This window comes from Rhinolophus sinicus, linkage group LG02 (assembly GCF_036562045.2).
Source record: "Rhinolophus sinicus isolate RSC01 linkage group LG02, ASM3656204v1, whole genome shotgun sequence".
NCBI lineage: Eukaryota > Metazoa > Chordata > Mammalia > Chiroptera > Rhinolophidae > Rhinolophus > Rhinolophus sinicus.
In genome coordinates, this window is record NC_133752.1 from 36,492,869 (window position 1) to 36,514,331 (window position 21,463).

General features: G+C 38.2%; 1 protein-coding gene across 1 annotated transcript in view; it reads right to left on the bottom strand.

Annotated features, from left to right (window-relative positions):
* Positions 1-1,411: 1,411 nt before the first annotated feature.
* Positions 1,412-21,463, bottom strand: part of MTTP (microsomal triglyceride transfer protein) — a 53,355-nt gene continuing 33,303 nt past the window's right edge. Inside the window, exons 13-20 of the mRNA XM_019757656.2 lie at positions 19,603-19,815; positions 17,870-18,081; positions 15,557-15,654; positions 15,329-15,450; positions 13,729-13,956; positions 6,593-6,717; positions 4,270-4,440; positions 1,412-2,769 (exon numbers count right to left, since the gene is read on the bottom strand). Coding sequence (XP_019613215.1) covers positions 2,598-2,769; positions 4,270-4,440; positions 6,593-6,717; positions 13,729-13,956; positions 15,329-15,450; positions 15,557-15,654; positions 17,870-18,081; positions 19,603-19,815 — 1,341 coding nt within the window. The 3' untranslated portion in view covers positions 1,412-2,597. The remainder of the gene's footprint in view (positions 2,770-4,269; positions 4,441-6,592; positions 6,718-13,728; positions 13,957-15,328; positions 15,451-15,556; positions 15,655-17,869; positions 18,082-19,602; positions 19,816-21,463) is intronic.

Consider the following 21,463-nt stretch of genomic DNA (forward strand, 5'->3'; position numbering starts at 1 on the left):
CACTAGCCCATTACCGCACTCCATCCTCACAACAACCTATGAGAGCTCCTCATTTTACGGATGAGGAAGCTGCCAGGCTTGGCGGTTTACATAGCAGCAGGATGTGGAAAAGGTGAGATTTCCGATATGCACAAGTATCTTACTCCAAATTGCCCTCGCTGTACTCCTCCATTTCCCACCTTCCTGGATGCTGCATGTGAGAGGTGGCGACATCCAAGTCAAGCAGTGAGCGTTAAAGAGGAAATGCCACTGTGCTTTCCAACTAGTTGCAAAGTAGAGGCAGAAATAAAGTGCAAACAAACCTGACAAATGAGAGCAAAGCTGATCATTGATAAATAAGAACATCGCTCACTACACCGCTAATATTTAAAACAACATTGATGATAGCAGAAATAACATTTATTAAATGCTGCTGTGTGGGGAATTAGCTCAAACGGTAGAGCACTCACTTAGCATGTGAGAGGTAGTGGGATCGATGCCCACATTCTCCACGTTTTACTGCTGCCACTTCGAATCTCCAGATGACAATCTCCAATGCTACTGTGTGCTTGGCACTGTATTTTACATTCATTATCTCAACAAATCCTGAAAACCACTCAGTGAAATAGAGGTTATCATACCTATTTTAGAGATGACAATTGATTGAGTCACACACCCAAGATCATTCACCCAGTATGTAGTGGAACTAGAATCCCAAGCCAGGCCTCCCTGTCCCCTTCCCTTGTTCCCCACTGCCTCTTAGTTGACAACTAAATTGATGAGGAGCAGTGAAATTTCAATCAGTCTGAATCTGGAACAGGTTACCTCAAGTTTTGCTTCCCCTCCCCGTGCAGGAGGGCATTTAGATTATTTAAATATGTTTTAAGCTTTCAGCAGCCGGGCGGTGGGTAGTGTGACACTAACACGCAGAACACGGCAGTCATCACTCATAAGCGAATCACTGCTTTACGCGTCACAGAAGCAGCTGTGATGTGTTAACCATCCCATGGCTGAGGTTCCTTAGCCCACGACTCTTCAGCTTAGTGCCCTAGATCAACGTGCCTTTGCTGCAGCATGAGTATCTTTACAGATGCTTCTTCTAAGGCCAGTGCCATCACCAACGGCACACCTCCCCGGCTTCCAGTTTTTGATTCCTTTCTCTCTTCTCAATAACAGAACAGTAAGGACCCCAGTCCCAGAGCTTTATGAAAAGTGGGCTTAGAGCTTGTTTTTAAGTTTACAGGTCTTTAAGGGGTTCTGACTGAGGTTAATTTCAGTGGCTCATTTTCCACAGGGCTCTGACCTCCTATTAGAGAATCTAGCCTGTTCCAGAGATCTGCAGAGACTTATTTGTGTATGTGTCTGGGCTCAGGTAATTGGCATGAACAGAGAAATAGGGTATTTGAAATAAGAGAAGACAAAAGCAATTCAATAGGATTTCCACATATTTATTTCATCACACATCATTTTAAATTTACAACCAATGGTAGGCTACCTAAGTTTCCATTGTGTGTGTGTGTGTGTGTGTGTGTGTGTGTGTGTTTAATGGACAAATGAACATATCTATTTTGGGTTTATGATTACAAACATGTATATCTGTTTTAATAATAAATGTTCAAAATACCTCTTTTAATTTGTATAAATATAATCTTTTCTTGATTTTATATGTTACAAGTTCAAATCCATCAGTTTCTCAAAGCAATATTAAATTATTTCAGTCATTCTGGCTTTCATACAGATTGTAGTCAAACAGACTGGAACTTCCACCACAGAACAATTGAATGAAAGATAAAACGATGAATATATGATGATATCCCTTATAAAGGACAGATATCTATTATAAAGGACCACACTGCAGGCTCAAAGAGACATAGCACAAGAAAAAATAAAATGGAGTTTCTGTAAGTAATATTTTTAATTTTTATGTGCTAAGTCCATTATTTTTGTAAGGCAGAAGGCAGGGGACGGACTATGTGGTCAGCAAAAGGACAAGATGGGATATTGTAATTCTGTGTGGTTTCTATCTGAATTCTTAGTAAAACTAACAACAGAAGAGAGTAATATTAATTCTTGAAGCTGGATGACCAAAGTCTTTAAAAAGTCTTGTCCCTTACTGCCCCGTCTCCTTCCACCCTCTCTCCCCGCTACCCACCCCCACAAAGGTCTGTTTTTTCCTGATTGAGGAATATGTTTGGTAGAAAAAAAATCCATGTTTAAGGTTCTATCAAGGGCTACACACACACTGATAAAAATTATTGTAAAAAAATGAGGTCTTTTCAGTGTGTATTTTGCTTTTTTGGTGTTTTTTTTTTTAATAAACAATAGTTTCTACTTAGGGCAGAACTCTTCTCGCTGTATCAAATGGGATTTGGAAGAGGTACAAAAAAACTAAGAATATTGCTAAAAATGTCACATATTTTGGCTCAAAGTGACATTGTGGGTAGTATATTGAATAGGCCCAAATTTGGTCATTTGAGGGATTTTTTTATAGCTTTTTACAAAAATCTTAAATACAAGTAAATATGTAAACACCGTGCTCTCAGAGAGCAAGCACTTAGGCATGTCACATTGTATCCCTTCTAGGGAGATGGATGCAAGTGAAACATCACCAATCAGTTTCAAAACCAACCATTGGAAGTATTCTCAGGTTGAGGGGGGAACACCACCTTGCACATCTCAGAGTTCTCTCGGTGGAGAGGGAATTCAGATCCCGCTACTAGCCTTTCTTTCCTCTTCCGTGAGACATATCCTCGGCCTGTGGACAGCCTTTCATACTTCGTCTCAAATTGCCTGTGTAACAACAACAACAATAACAAAATTACACACATATTAAAGTCACCTCACACTCTTCACAGCCAAGTTATTAGTGTACACTGGAAGCTTCTGTTTCAGAGCAATTGGAGAAAGGATATGAGTGCCAAGGACTACCAACTTCCATGCCCGTGAATAGGGCGATTTTTCTCTTCTCCTTTCCTTTTATACAAACAGATACACTTCAAATGCCTGGAATGTGGAAGTCTGCCATGCATTTTTCTGGAATGAAGGACTAAATTTCTCTCAGCTTTTTGAATATGCTGTGAAGCTTTGCAAGCCTTGCTATGTCTCCCACCCTTCATTCCAAGAGCCCCACCTTGAGTACACTCCCCTTTTGAGTAAGTAGCAAGTCCAGCTGGATTTAAGATGAGAATGCTCATAGGGAAACATTCCCAGAGCTCTGGCCTGAGTGAAACATGAAACCAAACCAGTTAGCCATATGCCTGAGTTGGTGGTCACTGCATTTTGACCGTTGGAGGTTGATTTTTTTAAATGCATTAATGGAACTTTATTCCACACATAAATTAGGGTAAATTAACAACAGCATAATATTCTGATTATAATCCACTATATTGTATTCTGCAAAAATATAACCAACTCATATTTGTACTTATGTCATTTGTGCATTCCTGGTATGGATCAGGAAACGTCAGTAATACAAAGAAGGTGCTCAACTCGGGCCTACTTATCAAAAGAGATGATGTAAGATATGGCTTGCTGTTTTAAGTATACAAATTGCTTTCATGGTTAATAGTGTGTCAAGGAAACGTCTACAACAGAAGAGTCATTGCCACCTAGACCTAAAGTGTTCTACTTCCACGTGACAGTGTTGTTATAAACATGGTTACAAGACTCAAAGGACATGGTGTAAGTGAGAAGCTCTAGAGTGGAAGAGGTGCTGGGAAAGTAACATGGACAATTATATATTAGGCTTTTGAGACACTAAGAATTCTACTGAAAACATTTTTTTTTTTAATTCAAAATCCCAAACTCTGAAGTTTGAGCCAAAGCTTAAACAATGTCAAGTTGCTATTGTATGGATTACCTAAAAACTGTGAATTCTATTGGGCTCTTAAACTATGGTAAATAATTGGAAGACGTTTTGTTTTGAACTTCCTGTCCAGGAAACAATTGTGAAGACAGCCAATAGTAAATACGCATCCAGTATTTTTGCTGAAACTACATGGCAATTCTTATGATAAATCAAATCCCTTTGTTTCTTTGATAAATTATTTCGGGATAGAATGTGATATTATTTCCCAAATGAAATGAACTAGTCATTATGGTTTTTGGTATCTTAAAAACTGATTTTCTTTAGCTTTATCAATTATTCTTTTATTCATTTAAAGAAAATTCATGTTTCACCTGGATTTTCACCATTTTCTTTTAATTTCTGAAAATGTATGCTCAAAGTGGGTGCAAGCTCCTGGTGAATTGGGGATGGCCCTGGAACATTCCACAAGTGCTGCTCCTTACCTGAATGGAGCTCCATCCCTGTCCATCTGCAGGCAAACTAAGAATGGGTACTGAGAAAACTGCACTGTGGAGATAAACTCCATGCCTGCTTCTGTTTCTGCACTGATTTCCAGGCCAGCTTTCACAAAAGAGGAGTCCACGGTGATGTCACCAGTTATTACCACAGCCAACCTAAAGATTTGGCAGAAAAAAAACTGTTAATACGCGTTTAACTGAGCTGAACTAATAGCTATAATTTCACAGGGTCTGAACTCATAACGCTGAAGACTGGAAGGAAATACTTATGTGAGTAATATGTGACTTAAATGTGCTAGAGTTCTCTTGGTAACCAGGGCCTGATTAGTCCCGGAGGCTGGGCAGGGAAGGTTTGCCCTTTCCCTGAACCATCCCCAGCCTTCAATTCTAGATGTGAGAATGAAATGTCTATCGGGTACTACTGTTTGGAATAAGCATACCAAGTGCCAAGATGAAAATAGCAGTATGCCTGGAAACTGGTCTTCTCAGGAAGTCAGAAATACCTGAGTTATCTTAAAAGAAAGTCTAAACTCAGAAGGAAGACAGCTTATGTGCATAACCATTTTCTTGGTTTCTCTGTTGGCTTCTATGTAGCTATTTTAATTCCACCTTATTACTTTCTCCAGAGGGTCTCTAGACACGTAAGTCTATGGTTGCCAAGATATTTGAAAAAATGTTGTGTCACAAAGAACCATTCCTACAGTAGGGCATGTACAATGGGTGCTCCAGGAATGACGGCTATGGTGGGTTCTCCAACAATTGCCCAGAGGACTAGATAGACATACTGGGTTGACTAGGGAGAGTGGCTTGGATGAAAATGAAGAGGAGAAACAGTCCCAGTAGAAGGTTTATGTCTTGGACCACTCTAATTTAATTGTAGACTTTAAATGAGATTGTGGGAAGCGACTCTCACAATTAAATCAGAAGTGTATGTCCATGCTTTTTTGATAGGGATACTCAATTTTGCTGTGCAACTTAAAACACACCAGCTGCTATTGTTATCAGTGTACAAGTAGGTCACAGGTGGTATCACTTAAACCCCTGAATACCTCATTTTACCTTTTAATAGCTTACACTCAACAAAAGCTTAAGTGGTATTTTTTTAATTTATTTTTCAATTACTGTTGACATACAATATTATATTCGTTTCAGGTGTGCAAAACAACGTAGTGATTAGATATTTATATACCTCACAAAGTGGTAATCCCAATAAGTCTATTACCCATCTGACACTGGACTGTTTTAAACAAACAAATGGGAAATTGAAGATAGATTGGCTACCCTGTAGATATTGCTAGATTCTTAGGGATACTATGTCCTTTTTGAAAGTCCAGAGTTTTTGTTGTTGTTATTACTGTTGTTGATTTCTTTCTGCAAAGAATTCAATTCAGTTTAATTTGGGGAAACTTCTATCTAGAAAATATTTCAGAAAGAGGAAACAGATGACTGATTCAATGGGAAGTGCTAAACTATATTGCTGATTCCTCTGCTCTGATGGCATGCTCCATGTCTCATTCTTTGGTTCCTTTAGTAACACCATGGGCCACCTTTCACATTAAATGTGCCACCTTTTGACTGTCCTCAATTTCTTCATCCATAATTCAAAATTTTTAAAAAGTTAATTTTATCACTCCTATATCACTTCTGCCTCACCATATTTTTAAATATCCAAAAAAAGGTAAAAATCAATTGCATTTCAATTTCCTTTTCTTTGGGGTTATAACAAACAGAAAAATAATTATTTTGATTATTACACTGGTTCAGAGACATTATTTTAGGATCAAAATAAAATACTTTCATTTGAACTGACAGGTAGATTAGAAAAACTAAAGGAGCTGAGAACATTTTTGTTTAGAAAAATGAGCACTAACAAAAAAACTTAAGGACTCTTAATGTTTAATACTTAGATTCTGCACAAAAGTGATCATTTAACTTTTATCCACTGAAGACAGAAAAAAAGATTTGAAATCCCAACAAGAGGGATAAGCTCCAAAAGTTTGTTTCAAAGTAAAATTTCCTGACAGCACTGTCAACTACTGAAGTGGAATACCAAGAGAAGATGAACCTCTCATCCACTAGGCATGCCATCAATGGAAGTCTTTAAAAATCAAGAAGATTCTTGGCTGAATTGTATTAGGTACTGACCTGCTCATAAGAAACTATGGGGATAATGAATTCCCGTGGTTACTTCCTATTCTGTGCTTTACTGGTTACAAATAGAAAGCATAGATTTTGAAAAGTCAGAAGGTTAAATAATTCTGAAAACATATTTCTACAGTTCTTTGCAGAGTATTATATGTATGCTTACCGATTTTTCACTCTAGTTTTTGACTCACGATACCACAGACTAAACTCCATTGCACCAGAAATATCAATGGCTAAAGCACCTTGGATGTCCATATTGGCCTTCAGGCCAGATTGCAACTGAAGCTCCTGGAAGCAAAAATATATAATAATAGTGATAATAATCACAATTAGCCAACCCCTTTCCAAGGCACATGGAACCTCTTGCTACCTGGCTAACACCATCTGAGCTGTGTTAATGTTAGAGTCTTTCTCTGGGTTTGGAAACACATTCTAACCTTGATCATTGGAAATAGATTATTAATTTGCTAAATTATGGAGTCAATTAAAATACTAAAAAAGTGAAGTGACAATTAAGAAGAGTGTTTTCTTTACATCACTGCCTCACTTTGGGAGGGAAACGGTTCTCAAAGTGTGTGTGGTCCCCTGATGAAAAATATCAGCATCCTGAAAACTTGTTAGAAACGGAAGTCCCATACCTACTGAATTAGAAACCCTGAGAGTGGGGCCCAGCCATCTGTGTGATAATAAGCCCTCGTGATTCTGAGGCACCCAAATTTGAGAACCAGCAGAGTAGGAAAAATGAAGGCGTCTCCATCAGGAATCCAGTTGTGGCTTTGGGGTGGGGCAGAGAGTTTGGGCTGGGTGACTTCTTGAAGTTCTTTAGCACTTTTCTAGTTATACGCAGTGTCAAATACAGACAACCGCATCCTGCTGGCAAATGAGAAGCATGATAAAAACTGCCAGTGCAGCATAAAAGCCACAGGAACTGCCTAGATCAAGCTAGGAAAGGAAGGCAAGGCAATTTAACTAAACCTTAATATCGTGTTGTTTGACATTTGGAATGACATCAGATTAACATGTTGAGTCCAACATGAACTTGACAGCATATTCCAGAGGGACAGTACTCACTTACAAACATATTCCCTCCTAAGTAATTTTGTAGTTGTCTGAAATTCACTGTTTGGTGCTGTTTGCCAGCATTTCGCCTTTCAGTCTTGCAGTTTCTATGCATGTTAGCTTTGGTGATGTCGGCTGAAAACTTCATCAGCTGGATTGGAATCAGAACACTTGGGGACAGTATTGGAAATGGTAATGGTTTGGGGAAAAGGCTCCGTATCCTTAATGTTGATTAGGTTCATGACAACTGGCAGCATGACCAACTTTATGTAACTGCCCTACTCACACCACACAAGCTGTGCTTTGCCAACTAAAAATGTCATGATTTCACTGTCTAGAAAGGATCCTGTTGATCTCCTTGAATTATCTCCACTTTTCAAAAAATGTGGCAGGGAATGTCACTCAAAGAACTTGGCTTACAACCAGGTATAAAAAAAAAGAAAAAAGTCTGATTGTGGCATGAAGCTTCCTTCAGTCTGAAAAGCACTTGGATGAAAGCATGAGATTCCCGACACAGAGTTCGAGACACATTAGGAGAGAGCCCTAAGGATACTTACAGCTACTTTCAGTCTAGAACAAATGTGGCTGTGATAGGATGCAGGGGTTGTCTCATGCATCATAACTAATATGAAGAAACACAAATTATCTTGAAAAACCACAATAATCATGTTGAGATTTAACCTATGCTTATGAACTGCAGGAACAAGATATCAGAGTTCTGCATTTGCACTGTAACTGTGATTGGTCCCAAATGAGCCCTACTGTGTGCCCTGTCTCTGAAGCATTTCTTTCTTTGTATCTTCTTCTCTGCTCCCAGTTTGAAAAATTATAATCTCGTTAGTCCACCCAACCCAGCAGAGGTCTGTGATGTGGACTTTGGCCTTCGGCCTTCCTACTGACCATACATTAGGTGGATGTCCCAACATACCAAGTGCCATGGAAAAGAACATTTCACAGCTATTAGAAAATGTTCCTTTTGTAGGGAGGGAATATTTCCACTGCAATGTGGGTTTTGAGGAGTGCCTTGGCTTTCTGGGAAGATTCCATTTCTCTCAAGCACAGGGATCATGGAAGAACTCGTATGTGTGGTCACAGAGGAATTTTCTTGGACCTCCATAGACAGACCACTGACCCCTGTAGAAGGGACTAAACCACAAAGTGCAGTGGTTCTGATTTTTCAGGGGGGAAAAATAAGAGCAACTATCAGTTTTTGAACACAACTGCATCCTAAAAGCTCTACATTTGAAATTTCATGTAATTCCCATTCTAATCTTACATGGTAGGTATTGTATCTGAAAACTGAAAAGAAAAATCAGGCTTGGAGGCTACATGTGGAGCCAGACTGTCCTAGTGGTGGAGACTATTCTACTTCCATCCATGACTATCATAATATCATAACTGTCTTTGTCTCCTGATGTACAAGGAAGCCTGCTCTGAGAGACATTGCAAAAAATTTGTTTGACCCAAAGTGCATATTTATTTAAATTCTTGCCTATGAACTAGAGGACCAAGACACTGGAGCTTTGTATATGTAGCTACTGTGGCCTCTTTGATCTTTTAGTTTTGGTTCCAAAGATGTTTCTTATAGCCCAGACACTGATATTTTCACAACTCATCCCATTCCTTCCATTCAGGAAAATATGTTCTTTGCTGACTAAAGAGGATCTCCCTATTAAGCTGACTTTATCAGGCATCCTTTTCTGAAGAGCAATACAATTAGCCGCAAACAGAGACAGAGGGGGCAAAGAGTAATTCCATCTGCCCTGGTAGCTATGACAGGCCATCCACTGCCAAAATTTCCTTCAATGTCAGCACTTGACCTAGAGTGGTATGTGCCTCTGAAGCTGGAATGACATTATTGGAGTGCTCTGTAGAGCAGGGAGCCTCAAACAGCTTATTTGTATAATATCCCCAGATCTGCAAAATACTCCAATCTGAAATTTACAGGCATTGGATTATAGTTAATAGCTTGGGGATGATCTTTCTCTTAGACTATATCTTAGGTGTCCTAGCTTAATGAATAGAAAAATCTTATAAATTAATCTAGATCAGAGGTTGGCAAACTATGGCCTGCAGGCAAATCTGGCCCACTGGGTGTTTTTGTAAATAAAAATTTTTTGGAACACTTCCACACTCATTCGTTAATATATTGCTGATGGCTATTTTTACTCTACAATGGCAGAGTTTAGTAGTTGCAACAGAGACCATGTGTCCCGCAAAGCCTAAAATATTTACTTTCTGCCCTTTACATAAAACGTTTGTTAACTCTGATCTAGATTACTACTTATATTTGCATCAAGTTTTATACCTGGATTCATACCATTAGGCCTTGTTGATGGGTAGCTGAGCACATACAGATGATGTTGAACTGTTATTATACCTGTCTTAAAATGTGAACTACATCCTCAGCACTCATGCCTTCTTTAGAGATTCTTTCATTAAGAATGAATCTCCCCAAAGGTAATACTGCAAAGGAAATGTACAGTGTATAATTTTGATATAATTTGAGAACTATTTTCTCATGTGACCTTGAGGATTGAGGGATATGAAAGGCACTGCTTGTTGTCCTTCTTTTCATTCATATCAATAGAAACATAGTTTCATTCATAGTGTCAATTCAACCATTGTCAAAACTATATTTACCAGCTTCTCTTGCAGCTAGAGATATCCCCATGACACAATTTTGGTCAATAACAAAAGGGCTTCCTTTTATAGATGCTTATCTTTAGTAGGAATAGATGGTGCTCCCAGAGAAGTTCTTAAAAAAGAGTCAGGCTCTATTGTCCCTGACCCTTCTCTTTTTCCTTCTTGGAATGAGGAAATAGCGCTGGAAGTGCAGCAGTCATCTGATAATCATGAGATGACAAGCAAGAGGTTAAGAGCCACAAGTAAAGATGGCTGAGCTGAGGGAAAACGAACCTGGATACTGATAATATTTTAGGATTTTTATATTAACACCTACTTCCAAATATTTGTTACATGATAAAAATCAAACTATGTGGTTAAGCTACCCTAGATTATTTTGTTGTTGTTATATACAGCTATCCTGAATTGTTATGAGAAATAATAAAGGTAAAGAATTACCATTAACTCTAACCAATCATGTTTTGGAGGAGTTTTAGTAAAATCTGATATTTAAGGTCTCTCCCGGCTCTTAAAATCTATGATTTCATAACCAGAACCCAAGAAATGAGAATCCTCAAATTATATGGCAAAGAACAACGCTGGTAAAAACTTCGAATCATTTTCCAAATGCCTCACTTCATTAGTAGAAAATCTTTGTTTAAGGTTATTAAGTAACTGCCCAAGAGCACACAGCAACAGTGGGGCGAAATTCAAACCTAGGTTATCACTTATGAATTTATTAAACCATAAAAGCAAACTTCCTAAGTAAGTCCCATAGTCTAAATTTTAATCCAATCTCCTCACATATCTCTAATATTATTATAAGTATGAGTTAAAGTACATAGTGATCACTTTAAGGATTTCCCTTAGGATCCTTATTTAGCAAATATTCCATTTTTTATATTGGTATGCTTAGTAAGGCAGGAAACATAGCAAGTCATTTAAAAAAAATTAAGCATCAAATACCCAAACTCAAAGGTTATTCAGATAAACGTCTGTTTCTCAAAAAATCCATTGAGGAAGACCACTGTTATTCCATAGTATCTTGGGTCACCTAAAATTCTACTGCACAGAAGATAGTATTGTCATACTTCAGTACAGTAATGTAAGATTTGGGGGTGAGGAAAATTGAAAATCATTCTGAAGAATGCAGTCCAAGTGAATGCAAGTTCTCCTATTCTCTACTAATGAATGAACCTTTGTAAGATTCTGTGAACGTGAGAGTTTGGGGCAAAGAGTCTCCATGAAACATGTGGTTGGTGTCAGTGGTTGTTTGAGCCTCTACTAATTTGGCAGGGTCAAAATGATGCACTCTATGGCTCTTCATCACTGTTGTCATGATAAATGTCCTCAGTAATTTATGAAACTATGTGGTTTAACTACTGCCTTCAGAGTAAATATCAGGAAATGCCCAGGAAATATCGGAGTAAATGCCCAGGTAAACTAAGTGGATGGGTAATGGCATCTCTGCTGTCTTGTAACCTAGCTTAATTTCTCCATAATTTCTTGTTTATGTTAGCATCAGTATTTTCTCTTTTTTTCAGTTGTATTGAGATATAATTGACATTACATTATACTCATATTGTGTCAAATATTTTCTCTTTTGCCTCAACAGTGAGGAGTTGTCTTAATCATCTAATAAAGGCAAAATAAATCCCTGTTTACCTATAGCAAAGGAGAAAAGGAGAAAGGGAAACAATACCAAGAGGCTGAATGCTTAGAATGTGAGCTCCAGGATGGGTGGAATTTTGTCTTATGTCCCCCAAGCACAAGGCACATTTAAAATGTGCCTGGCACATTGTAGGGATTTAATAAATATGTGTAGAATGAATGAATTACCTGAGAATGATCTATTAGCAGAATAAGTCCTTTCACCACACTGACAGGGTCGCTAGATGCTGACAGCATTTTGGACATCAAATCACTGTATCCGTTGAAAAAAGTGACAGGTCTGAGCTGAACATCAAAGAGGATGACTGACAAGCCGGCATAGGAGTCAAGGTTCTCCTCCCCCTCATCGGGAGTGGCAGCAATTAACGCCTCCAGTCCTTGGGCTTCAATGACCACCTCGGGAAAAATGGATATAACATTCATGACGTAAGGTCTGTGCCTGTTCTGTAAGTGATGGTGAGCTACAGCCAGAAATTTCCTAGGGGTCAAAAACTCAAAAATCTGCAGCAGCTAGGCAAAACGAAAACACAACACAACACAACTCTATGCCTGAATATGAGTTAGTTTTCTTCATTTAATCCTCACAACCACCCTTTGGGGGTACATATGATTTTTATTCATGTTGTAGGACTCAAATTCTTCTGTCTGACTACAAAGGTTGTGAGCTTTCCATTTTACAGTGTCATCTAGAGACTCTTAGTCTCTCCAGGTCTCATACATAATGAATTAGCTATTGTGTAAAGCCCCTACAAGGAGATGGAAAAGTGTTGGGAAACTCACCCTAAGGCTGCTACTATGAGAGGTGTGGAACTCTCTAAGCCATGACTCACATCTTTCCATATCAACCTTTTATCTGTAGCTCAAAGGAAAAGTGATAAACACCATGTGGGGACTCACATCTTGATCTCTACCATACCTAGGAGTCCTACATTTGCTTTGTCCCCTATGCGCAGCCCCTTAACCACTGGGTGTTTGGCATTTCAGAATGCATGTCAGGAAACAGACGTGATTCCTCAGGAAACAAAAGCATGGTATTCTGACTAGACTTCTATCAAAGGGTGTGGTAATGTAATATTGATAGGAACTCAAGTTCATATAGCACTGGATCATTGTTAAAGCTTAAATAATTTGAGCTTATTTAGAAGGGTATAATTTGCTACGCATAAAACCTAAAAAGAAAGCATATTTCAAAATTAAGAAGCCTTTACAGAGTGTTACCACATTTTAGATAAAATGAAAGGGATGGAAGTCAGCTAGTTGTTGAATACCTAGCCTACACTTTATTCTTTTCTCTCCTAGCAGTATTGGGAAACCATAGATTGACTCTTTAGAGAGCCATGTTCTATTATGAAAGCTTTTATTATGGGGAATCAATCTCTTCATAGAAACACCCAGAGAAGGAAAACAGATTCTAGAATTAAGTATCTGGGACTTCAAGGAATACATCTGTGAATAAAAATAACATATTTTTTAAAACACATGTGAGAAATACTGGCACGATTTCAATTTTGTCAATATTTGTACCTTTGAAAAGACAAATAGATGTTTGGCAAGTCCAGTGAATCAAATTACTTAGGTTTCTAGTTCATATTTGGAACTTCCTCTGGGATTATAAACCTCTTGCAGATGATACAATCATGGGTGACATATTACACAAGTCACCATTAACTTATGCATTCTATAGTGTTATCATCAGCATATATTTTCTTTTGCCTCAACAGTGAGGAGTTGTCTTAATCATCTAATAAAGGCAAAATAAATCCCTGTTTACCTATAGCAAAGGAGAAAAGGAGAAAGGGAAACAATACCAAGAGGCTGAATGCTTAGAATGTGAGCTCCAGGATGGGTGGAATTTTGTCTTATGTCCCCAAGCACAAGGCACATTTAAAATGTGCCTGGCACATTGTAGGGATTTAATAAATATGTGTAGAATGAATGAATTACCTGAGAATGATCTATTAGCAGAATAAGTCCTTTCACCACACTGACAGGGTCGCTAGATGCTGACAGCATTTTGGACATCAAATCACTGTATCCGTTGAAAAAAGTGACAGGTCTGAGCTGAACATCAAAGAGGATGACTGACAAGCCGGCATAGGAGTCAAGGTTCTCCTCCCCCTCATCGGGAGTGGCAGCAATTAACGCCTCCAGTCCTTGGGCTTCAATGACCACCTCGGGAAAAATGGATATAACATTCATGACGTAAGGTCTGTGCCTGTTCTGTAAGTGATGGTGAGCTACAGCCAGAAATTTCCTAGGGGTCAAAAACTCAAAAATCTGCAGCAGCTAGGCAAAACGAAAACACAACACAACACAACTCTATGCCTGAATATGAGTTAGTTTTCTTCATTTAATCCTCACAACCACCCTTTGGGGGTACATATGATTTTTATTCATGTTGTAGGACTCAAATTCTTCTGTCTGACTACAAAGGTTGTGAGCTTTCCATTTTACAGTGTCATCTAGAGACTCTTAGTCTCTCCAGGTCTCATACATAATGAATTAGCTATTGTGTAAAGCCCCTACAAGGAGATGGAAAAGTGTTGGGAAACTCACCCTAAGGCTGCTACTATGAGAGGTGTGGAACTCTCTAAGCCATGACTCACATCTTTCCATATCAACCTTTTATCTGTAGCTCAAAGGAAAAGTGATAAACACCATGTGGGGACTCACATCTTGATCTCTACCATACCTAGGAGTCCTACATTTGCTTTGTCCCCTATACGCAGCCCCTTAACCACTGGGTGTTTGGCATTTCAGAATGCATGTCAGGAAACAGACGTGATTCCTCAGGAAACAAAAGCATGGTATTCTGACTAGACTTCTATCAAAGGGTGTGGTAATGTAATATTGATAGGAACTCAAGTTCATATAGCACTGGATCATTGTTAAAGCTTAAATAATTTGAGCTTATTTAGAAGGGTATAATTTGCTACGCATAAAACCTAAAAAGAAAGCATATTTCAAAATTAAGAAGCCTTTACAGAGTGTTACCACATTTTAGATAAAATGAAAGGGATGGAAGTCAGCTAGTTGTTGAATACCTAGCCTACACTTTATTCTTTTCTCTCCTAGCAGTATTGGGAAACCATAGATTGACTCTTTAGAGAGCCATGTTCTATTATGAAAGCTTTTATTATGGGGAATCAATCTCTTCATAGAAACACCCAGAGAAGGAAAACAGATTCTAGAATTAAGTATCTGGGACTTCAAGGAATACATCTGTGAATAAAAATAACATATTTTTTAAAACACATGTGAGAAATACTGGCACGATTTCAATTTTGTCAATATTTGTACCTTTGAAAAGACAAATAGATGTTTGGCAAGTCCAGTGAATCAAATTACTTAGGTTTCTAGTTCATATTTGGAACTTCCTCTGGGATTATAAACCTCTTGCAGATGATACAATCATGGGTGACATATTACACAAGTCACCATTAACTTATGCATTCTATAGTGTTATCATCAGCATATATTTTATTTTACCTCAGACTAATTTCTTACATACTTTATTCAGCAAAATTAATGGAAAATGAGTTACCTGGCTACCATGAAGATGAGACTTCCCGAGGTACTGAACGATGTTCAGATTACTTCTCCTTAAAATGCCAGAACCAGAGTAAAGAATATCAAGGCCGTAAGTAGCTGCCGAATGGGAACTACCTAATGACGAAAACAGAAAACAACAAAAACTATAATTTAATGACAGTTCCAGCAATACTCAGCTGGGGAGGGACATGGAAGAGGAACCCCTTCTTGGTTTACGTACGTTGTATGTAGCCAGTATAGAAAGAAGAGGATCCACTCCTGGCAAAACGGTCATAATTATGAGCAACCATTTCCTTCAGAACTCGACGAACCATTTTGCTGCAACATGTAAAAGGAAAAAGCTGCACATTCATTGTAATGGCTGTTTCCCAAGTTAGATTTGGAAAAAAACCAAATCCTCAGTGGAAAAAAAAGGAGGCCAAATGTTCCTCATGATGCTCCAAGACTGGGGAGGTGCCAGCTGGAGTGCTAGCATCAGGATGAGGGCTTTCCCCTTCATCCTCAGATATTTGAAATTTAGTTTGCTATCAAAATGAGAGCAACATGAGGCCACTCAGCTATGAGATTGCTTAAGCTGGTGGATGGAGACACCCCAGGAGTGGGAAGCACATGTTGTTTGAATCATCACGAGTCTATTGTTAAATAGTATATACTTTTAAGGAAAGCTGTACCAAACTGAGGAGGTTCCCAATATTTCTTTAAACATTTGCTATACCCTCTAACGTTGTTGTCACTGGCTAATGATATATAACAGTAAATTTCTAGAAATTTCTTCTGTTTATGCCGTTTTCAATTAAGGAAAAATCTGTTAGACCCATACAATATATAAATCATTGTCTCCTCTAAAGTAACTCGTGCCTCTACCTCGTCTACCTATGAAATAGTGCTGAGATCTTTCCATTCCTAACTACTTAACCCTAATCATATCAGTAACTATAAAATTATAACCACACAGCAAAAAATATTTTTTTAACCAACTAAAGAAATCTGGACTTTGATCTAAGGTAGAAAATTGTCAAGAGGAGGAAATGGGTACCTTATATGATTCCTCCCCCACCAGTATCAGTAAGTTATAAGATTTTAGCATGGAAGAAAAAAAGATGAGGAGGGTCATGACAGCTGTCCTCAAATATTCAAAGGGCCTGCACATGGATGCATAATTTTTCCTGTTCTGCTTTCTTGGGGGATAAAACCAGGGCCTATAGAAAGATTTCAGTTATACAAAGTGAGGGTGAGTCTATGAACAACGACACAAATTCCTCCAGAGGAGGTGATCCTCCTGCCACTGGAAGGGTGCAGGGAGAGTCTGGACACCACCTGCCAGGAGGCTAGACCCCTACATAGGAAAGAGATACCAGGCAAGATGGCCTTTAATGTCCCTTACAACGCTAACGTTTTTGGTTCTCAGAATCTGACCCACAGTATTTGCGATGGCTTCCTCGCCTTTCCTAGGCTGCTCCCTAGCCCACTGCCTCTTCTTTAGGCCCTGAATCACTAGGTTCACAAGACAGGGGAAGCAAATCCACCCAGGATCTCCTCCACTGAGTGTCCTAAGAGCAAACAAAGCAATAGAAGGAGAAATCAGATCCTCAACTAGTAATAGATGGCTGCAGACGGACTGTTTCTTCTCTCCCTCACTCACGCTCCTTTCTTCTTCCTTACTTGTCCTGCTCTTCTCTCTTTTCCACTCACTTCCTGTTTCTTTTTCCTTCATTCTTCTTATTTCTTGTTTTCCTTTCCTTCAATTTTTTACTGCCTTTTTGGGTTTTTTTTTCCATTTTCTCTTTATTTTCCATCTCTCCCATGTCTGTTTTCCTTTTCAACTGGTAATGCTCAAATTTGATCTTTCCTGAGGTAGTGCTCTGCATGTAACTCAGGGAAAATGGAAATTTCTTTTCTGGCTCTCTGTTTCATGGAGGAGGGGTAGAGATTTTGAGGGGAGCTACTTGGAAGCGAGACATCAGTGAATTCAGAAGAGACTTGGGAACTGGCAAGAAGATGAATCCAGGAAGGGTAACTGAAAGCAATGAAGTCTGCCGGTCCCAGTCTTCCTATCTTGAATAGTCCTTAAACTGGGTCATGCCTACGGTTTTAAACGTAAATGGTAAATTTACTTGATCTGTGATAAATGAGGCTTTAAAGATTTCGAACATTTGGGAAGTTAAGATGACAGACTATCAAGTGGGTCTGTCTAGCACAACCTAACATCATTTTGTTGTGCTAGTTATAAAAATAGTCCTATTAAAAATGTAGTCGGATTTTAAAACATGACTAACACTTGGCAATATATATTTACCAGACTAAACAGGAGACCTAGAGCAAAAATCGTACCCAGAATTCCAAATCATAGTGCCAAAGTGAAGCTGTTTTACCTGGTCCACTATACAGTTCTCTTATAGGAAATTTGGAAAATTCTTGGATCTTGTGACACAACCCAGCGTAACAACCACACCGTTAGTATTATCCACATGTGTACCACACAAGTATACAAATAAGTCTGAATCAGCAGAGAGTTAGGTGCACCGTATCCTACCTTGCAGGCATTTCAAAACGTAGGATGTCTTGAACAATGGCAAGCATGTATTTGTTCATTTCTTTGGGGAGCTCCCCAATAGACAGCAGGATGTTCTTTACTTCCATGTAGGATGGATTGTTATTTAAAATGATAGTAGCAGCAGTAGTGCGCACAGTCTTTTCATGAACTTTATGATTCTGATGGTATATCCTGTTCAAAGTCTTCTTTACCTGTTCATAAGACGTTCAAACTTAGTGCACATCTAGATTTTTTTAAACTGATAATGTGGCAGGCAGAGTCAGTGGTCTTAAAATCCACATGCATTCCTACATTTCCCAGGTTCCTTTGCAGTTAGGTTGGGGCCATACTTCTGGCTAATGGATTATGAACAGTATTGCTTTCAGCAACTTCTGGGCTGAGTCAGTTAAGAGTTGGTAGGCCTTCTCTGTCTCTTTCTTCCACTACTGTAGTGAACTTAGGATCACATTTTTCCTTACCTGTCTGAGGCATAGCATGAATGAGAAATGAATTTTTGATAAGCTGAAATTTTGAGGCCCCTTTGTTATTGTAGCATATCACGATGTTACCTAATATAAATTTTTAAAGACACTACTGGCATGTGGCAATGGGGCTCTGGGGAGAGACGGCTACATGAACTCACATTTCCTTACAGGGAAGTACCTCAGACTCTTCCCTTCTCTTTTGTTAAATTAATAGACTTTATTTTTTTAGAGCAATTTTAGGTTTCATAGAAAAATTGAGCTGAACGTACAGAGAATTCCTTTATACCTCTGCTCCTCATCGCTCCCCACAACAACACACATAACTTCCCCCTCTATCAATATCCTGTACCACCGTGGTCATTTGTTAATTTGATGAACCTATACTGACAAATCATTATTACTGAAAGTCCATAGGTTACATTAGGGGAATGTTTTTTAAATAATGCATTAACACCAAAGAAAATTTGCCAAAATAATTGCATTCTGTGGCAACAAATAATTCCATTAGTTACCAGCATTGCCTTGTTGTGATATGCTGTGTGTAGTGTTTTGTACTAGGCATTTATAAATATTTCTTTCAGTTCTACTTCCCTTTGCCTTTTTTCTATCTCCCCCAAATATAGGCCTGTTCTCAGGTGTTTAGGAGTTAAGTGACCAACTTAAGCATAAACAACTACAAAGGGAAGAGAGGTAGAATTTATATGTGGGTCTGTCTGTCTCAAAAGCCCCTGATCCTAACCATCATGCTTTGCATCCTATCAACTTGGACACAAAACTGGTGGGAAGGTGTTTAGCTGCAAACTGGAAACATCATTCTCAGTGCGCAGTTTTTCTTGAGGTTTACCAACATTCTCTGCCTTAATAGAAGCTGAATTTAGACAGCTTCCTGAAAACGTAGCTGTAGGAACCAATACAGTAATACTTAAGCCAGGATATTTCAGTGTCAAAAATTTAACAGCATCTTAAAACTTATGGAAATAAAGATATTTCTGAAAATACTTTGTTTCTTAAAATAAGAGGCTATGCCTTAATATTTATGCTTCAGGATATAAGATATTTTCTGTTCAAAAGGTGAGCTGCTTCAGAACAACCTTAAATCCAAGTTAAGAGTCATTTCTAAACAGGAAAGAGAGGTTGGTAGTTTGAAAAAAAAAAAATAGGGCGACTTCAAAGTTGTTTGCATTTGACTTGTGTGTAGGCCTGCTTTTTTCCTTTTGTAAATTTTGCAAATATTCTTGGGGAAATTACCTCATCTGTTATGAAAGGGACATCGTATCTCTGGAGACTGGTGATAGCGAGGTGGCTGATGGACCCGTCTTCTGCCTCTGCGTACTTTAGCAGGAGTGGGATGCCTTCCGGAATCAGGGCATTCTTCAGAGCCAGCAGGTACATCATGATGTCCTCTTTTTTCTCTGCTTTCTCAAGTCCTCCCAGGATTAACTTCTTGGCTTCTACCACTGCCTAAAAAAATTCACATACTACCTCAGACATATGCATAACCATGCATTAAACAAGGCTTGGGTAAGATTGGCCTCATTCTTGGGCCCAAGAAAACAACTTAAAGGTTTAGAAAGTTTTGCATTGTGTGCCCGACTGAGGTACACATGAAAATGAACAAGTAATGCTTGATAAAGGTGTTGTGTTTTTTATAATGTATACATTAACATATTCTTAAGCAATGAATATAAGAATAGACATATTTACTTTTGAACACATTCTGAATGTATAAAATCCTTTTAAAAATTCCCTTGTGATTGATTCATAAAACTGCCCATTCATTGAATTTCTAAAGCAATGATTAGATGGTGCCTAAGAGGTGCCACCTACCTTTTGTTAGGTGACAATGGGTGAAAGGGAATGAGACATCTCTGAGAATACTTTTAAAATAGAGTTTTGACTTTTGAACCATTTTAATGTTTCATATATTCAAAAAACAAAATAAAATCAACAAGGATGAAAGACTGCTAAAACTGAATTCAAACAGAAACAAATGAACATAAATGTATATCAAATTGGTAACATAACTAAACAGGAGAGAATGAAAAAGAATTAATCCAAGCAACTTTTGAACATAGAACTCTGACTGTATACCTTTACTGGAATATATTTTACAGACAAAAAGAACAGGGATGAGGTCTTGAATCTTATTTAGTCAGTTTATTTCTTGTAGTGATATTGGTCTAGCAATTCCAAAAGCTTTTGTGTGCGTTTTCGGATTGAGTGAATGAATGGTAGATTGATGTTCTTGAAAACCAGCGTTCTCACTGTGACAGAAGGATGAAATAATTATGGAATGGGAGAAGTAGAGAGAGAAAACCCTGTGATACTGGATTGGAATTAGAGGTAGCAGTATGAACTCACCATTTAATAAATATAAATATATGTAGTTTGCCCATTTTAAGAGGCAAAGGAACTCAATTAGTAAGAATTAAAAGAATTTAGGAGTAAAATGTCAGATGTCTGCAACTCACTCTCAAATGATTCAATCAAAATAAAATAAAATGAAATGAAACAGAATGAAATCATGCAAATACAGTAATATGTTGAAAATTAGTGCATCTAGATGAAAGGTATACAAATGTTCATGGAATTATACTATTCTTACAACTTTTCTGTAGGTTTGAATTTTTTCAAATACGAATTTGGGGAAAAAAGAAATTAGGATGAAGGGAAATCAAAATGTAAGCAAAAACCAAACAGAAAAACGAAATAGGGACTTAGTACTCAAGAACGTGTCTCGCTGCCATTCAGACTGCCATAGGGCTGTAGCTTTCACGCTACTAAATGCTGAAAGGCTATAACACGTGATAGGATGGCAGGTACCTTCTGGGCAGTGTAAGTATTGTGTGCTCAGTAGACACCTTAAATTTATACTTAGAATACATCATTTTTTTTCTGATTGTATAGCTTTGATTTGGGCAAATGGTAGATGAGTAGCCCAGAGCAGCAAGTTTAAAAGAAAATTTGAATACTTACTACAGTCCATTTGGTGGCCAAGTCTTATTATTTTCAAAGATGCATTTTTTTTTTTTAAAGGTTGCTCAAAAACAAAATAATTGAGCGACAGTGATAGTGACTAGTTCACTTTTTAAAGCTGTGACGGGAACTA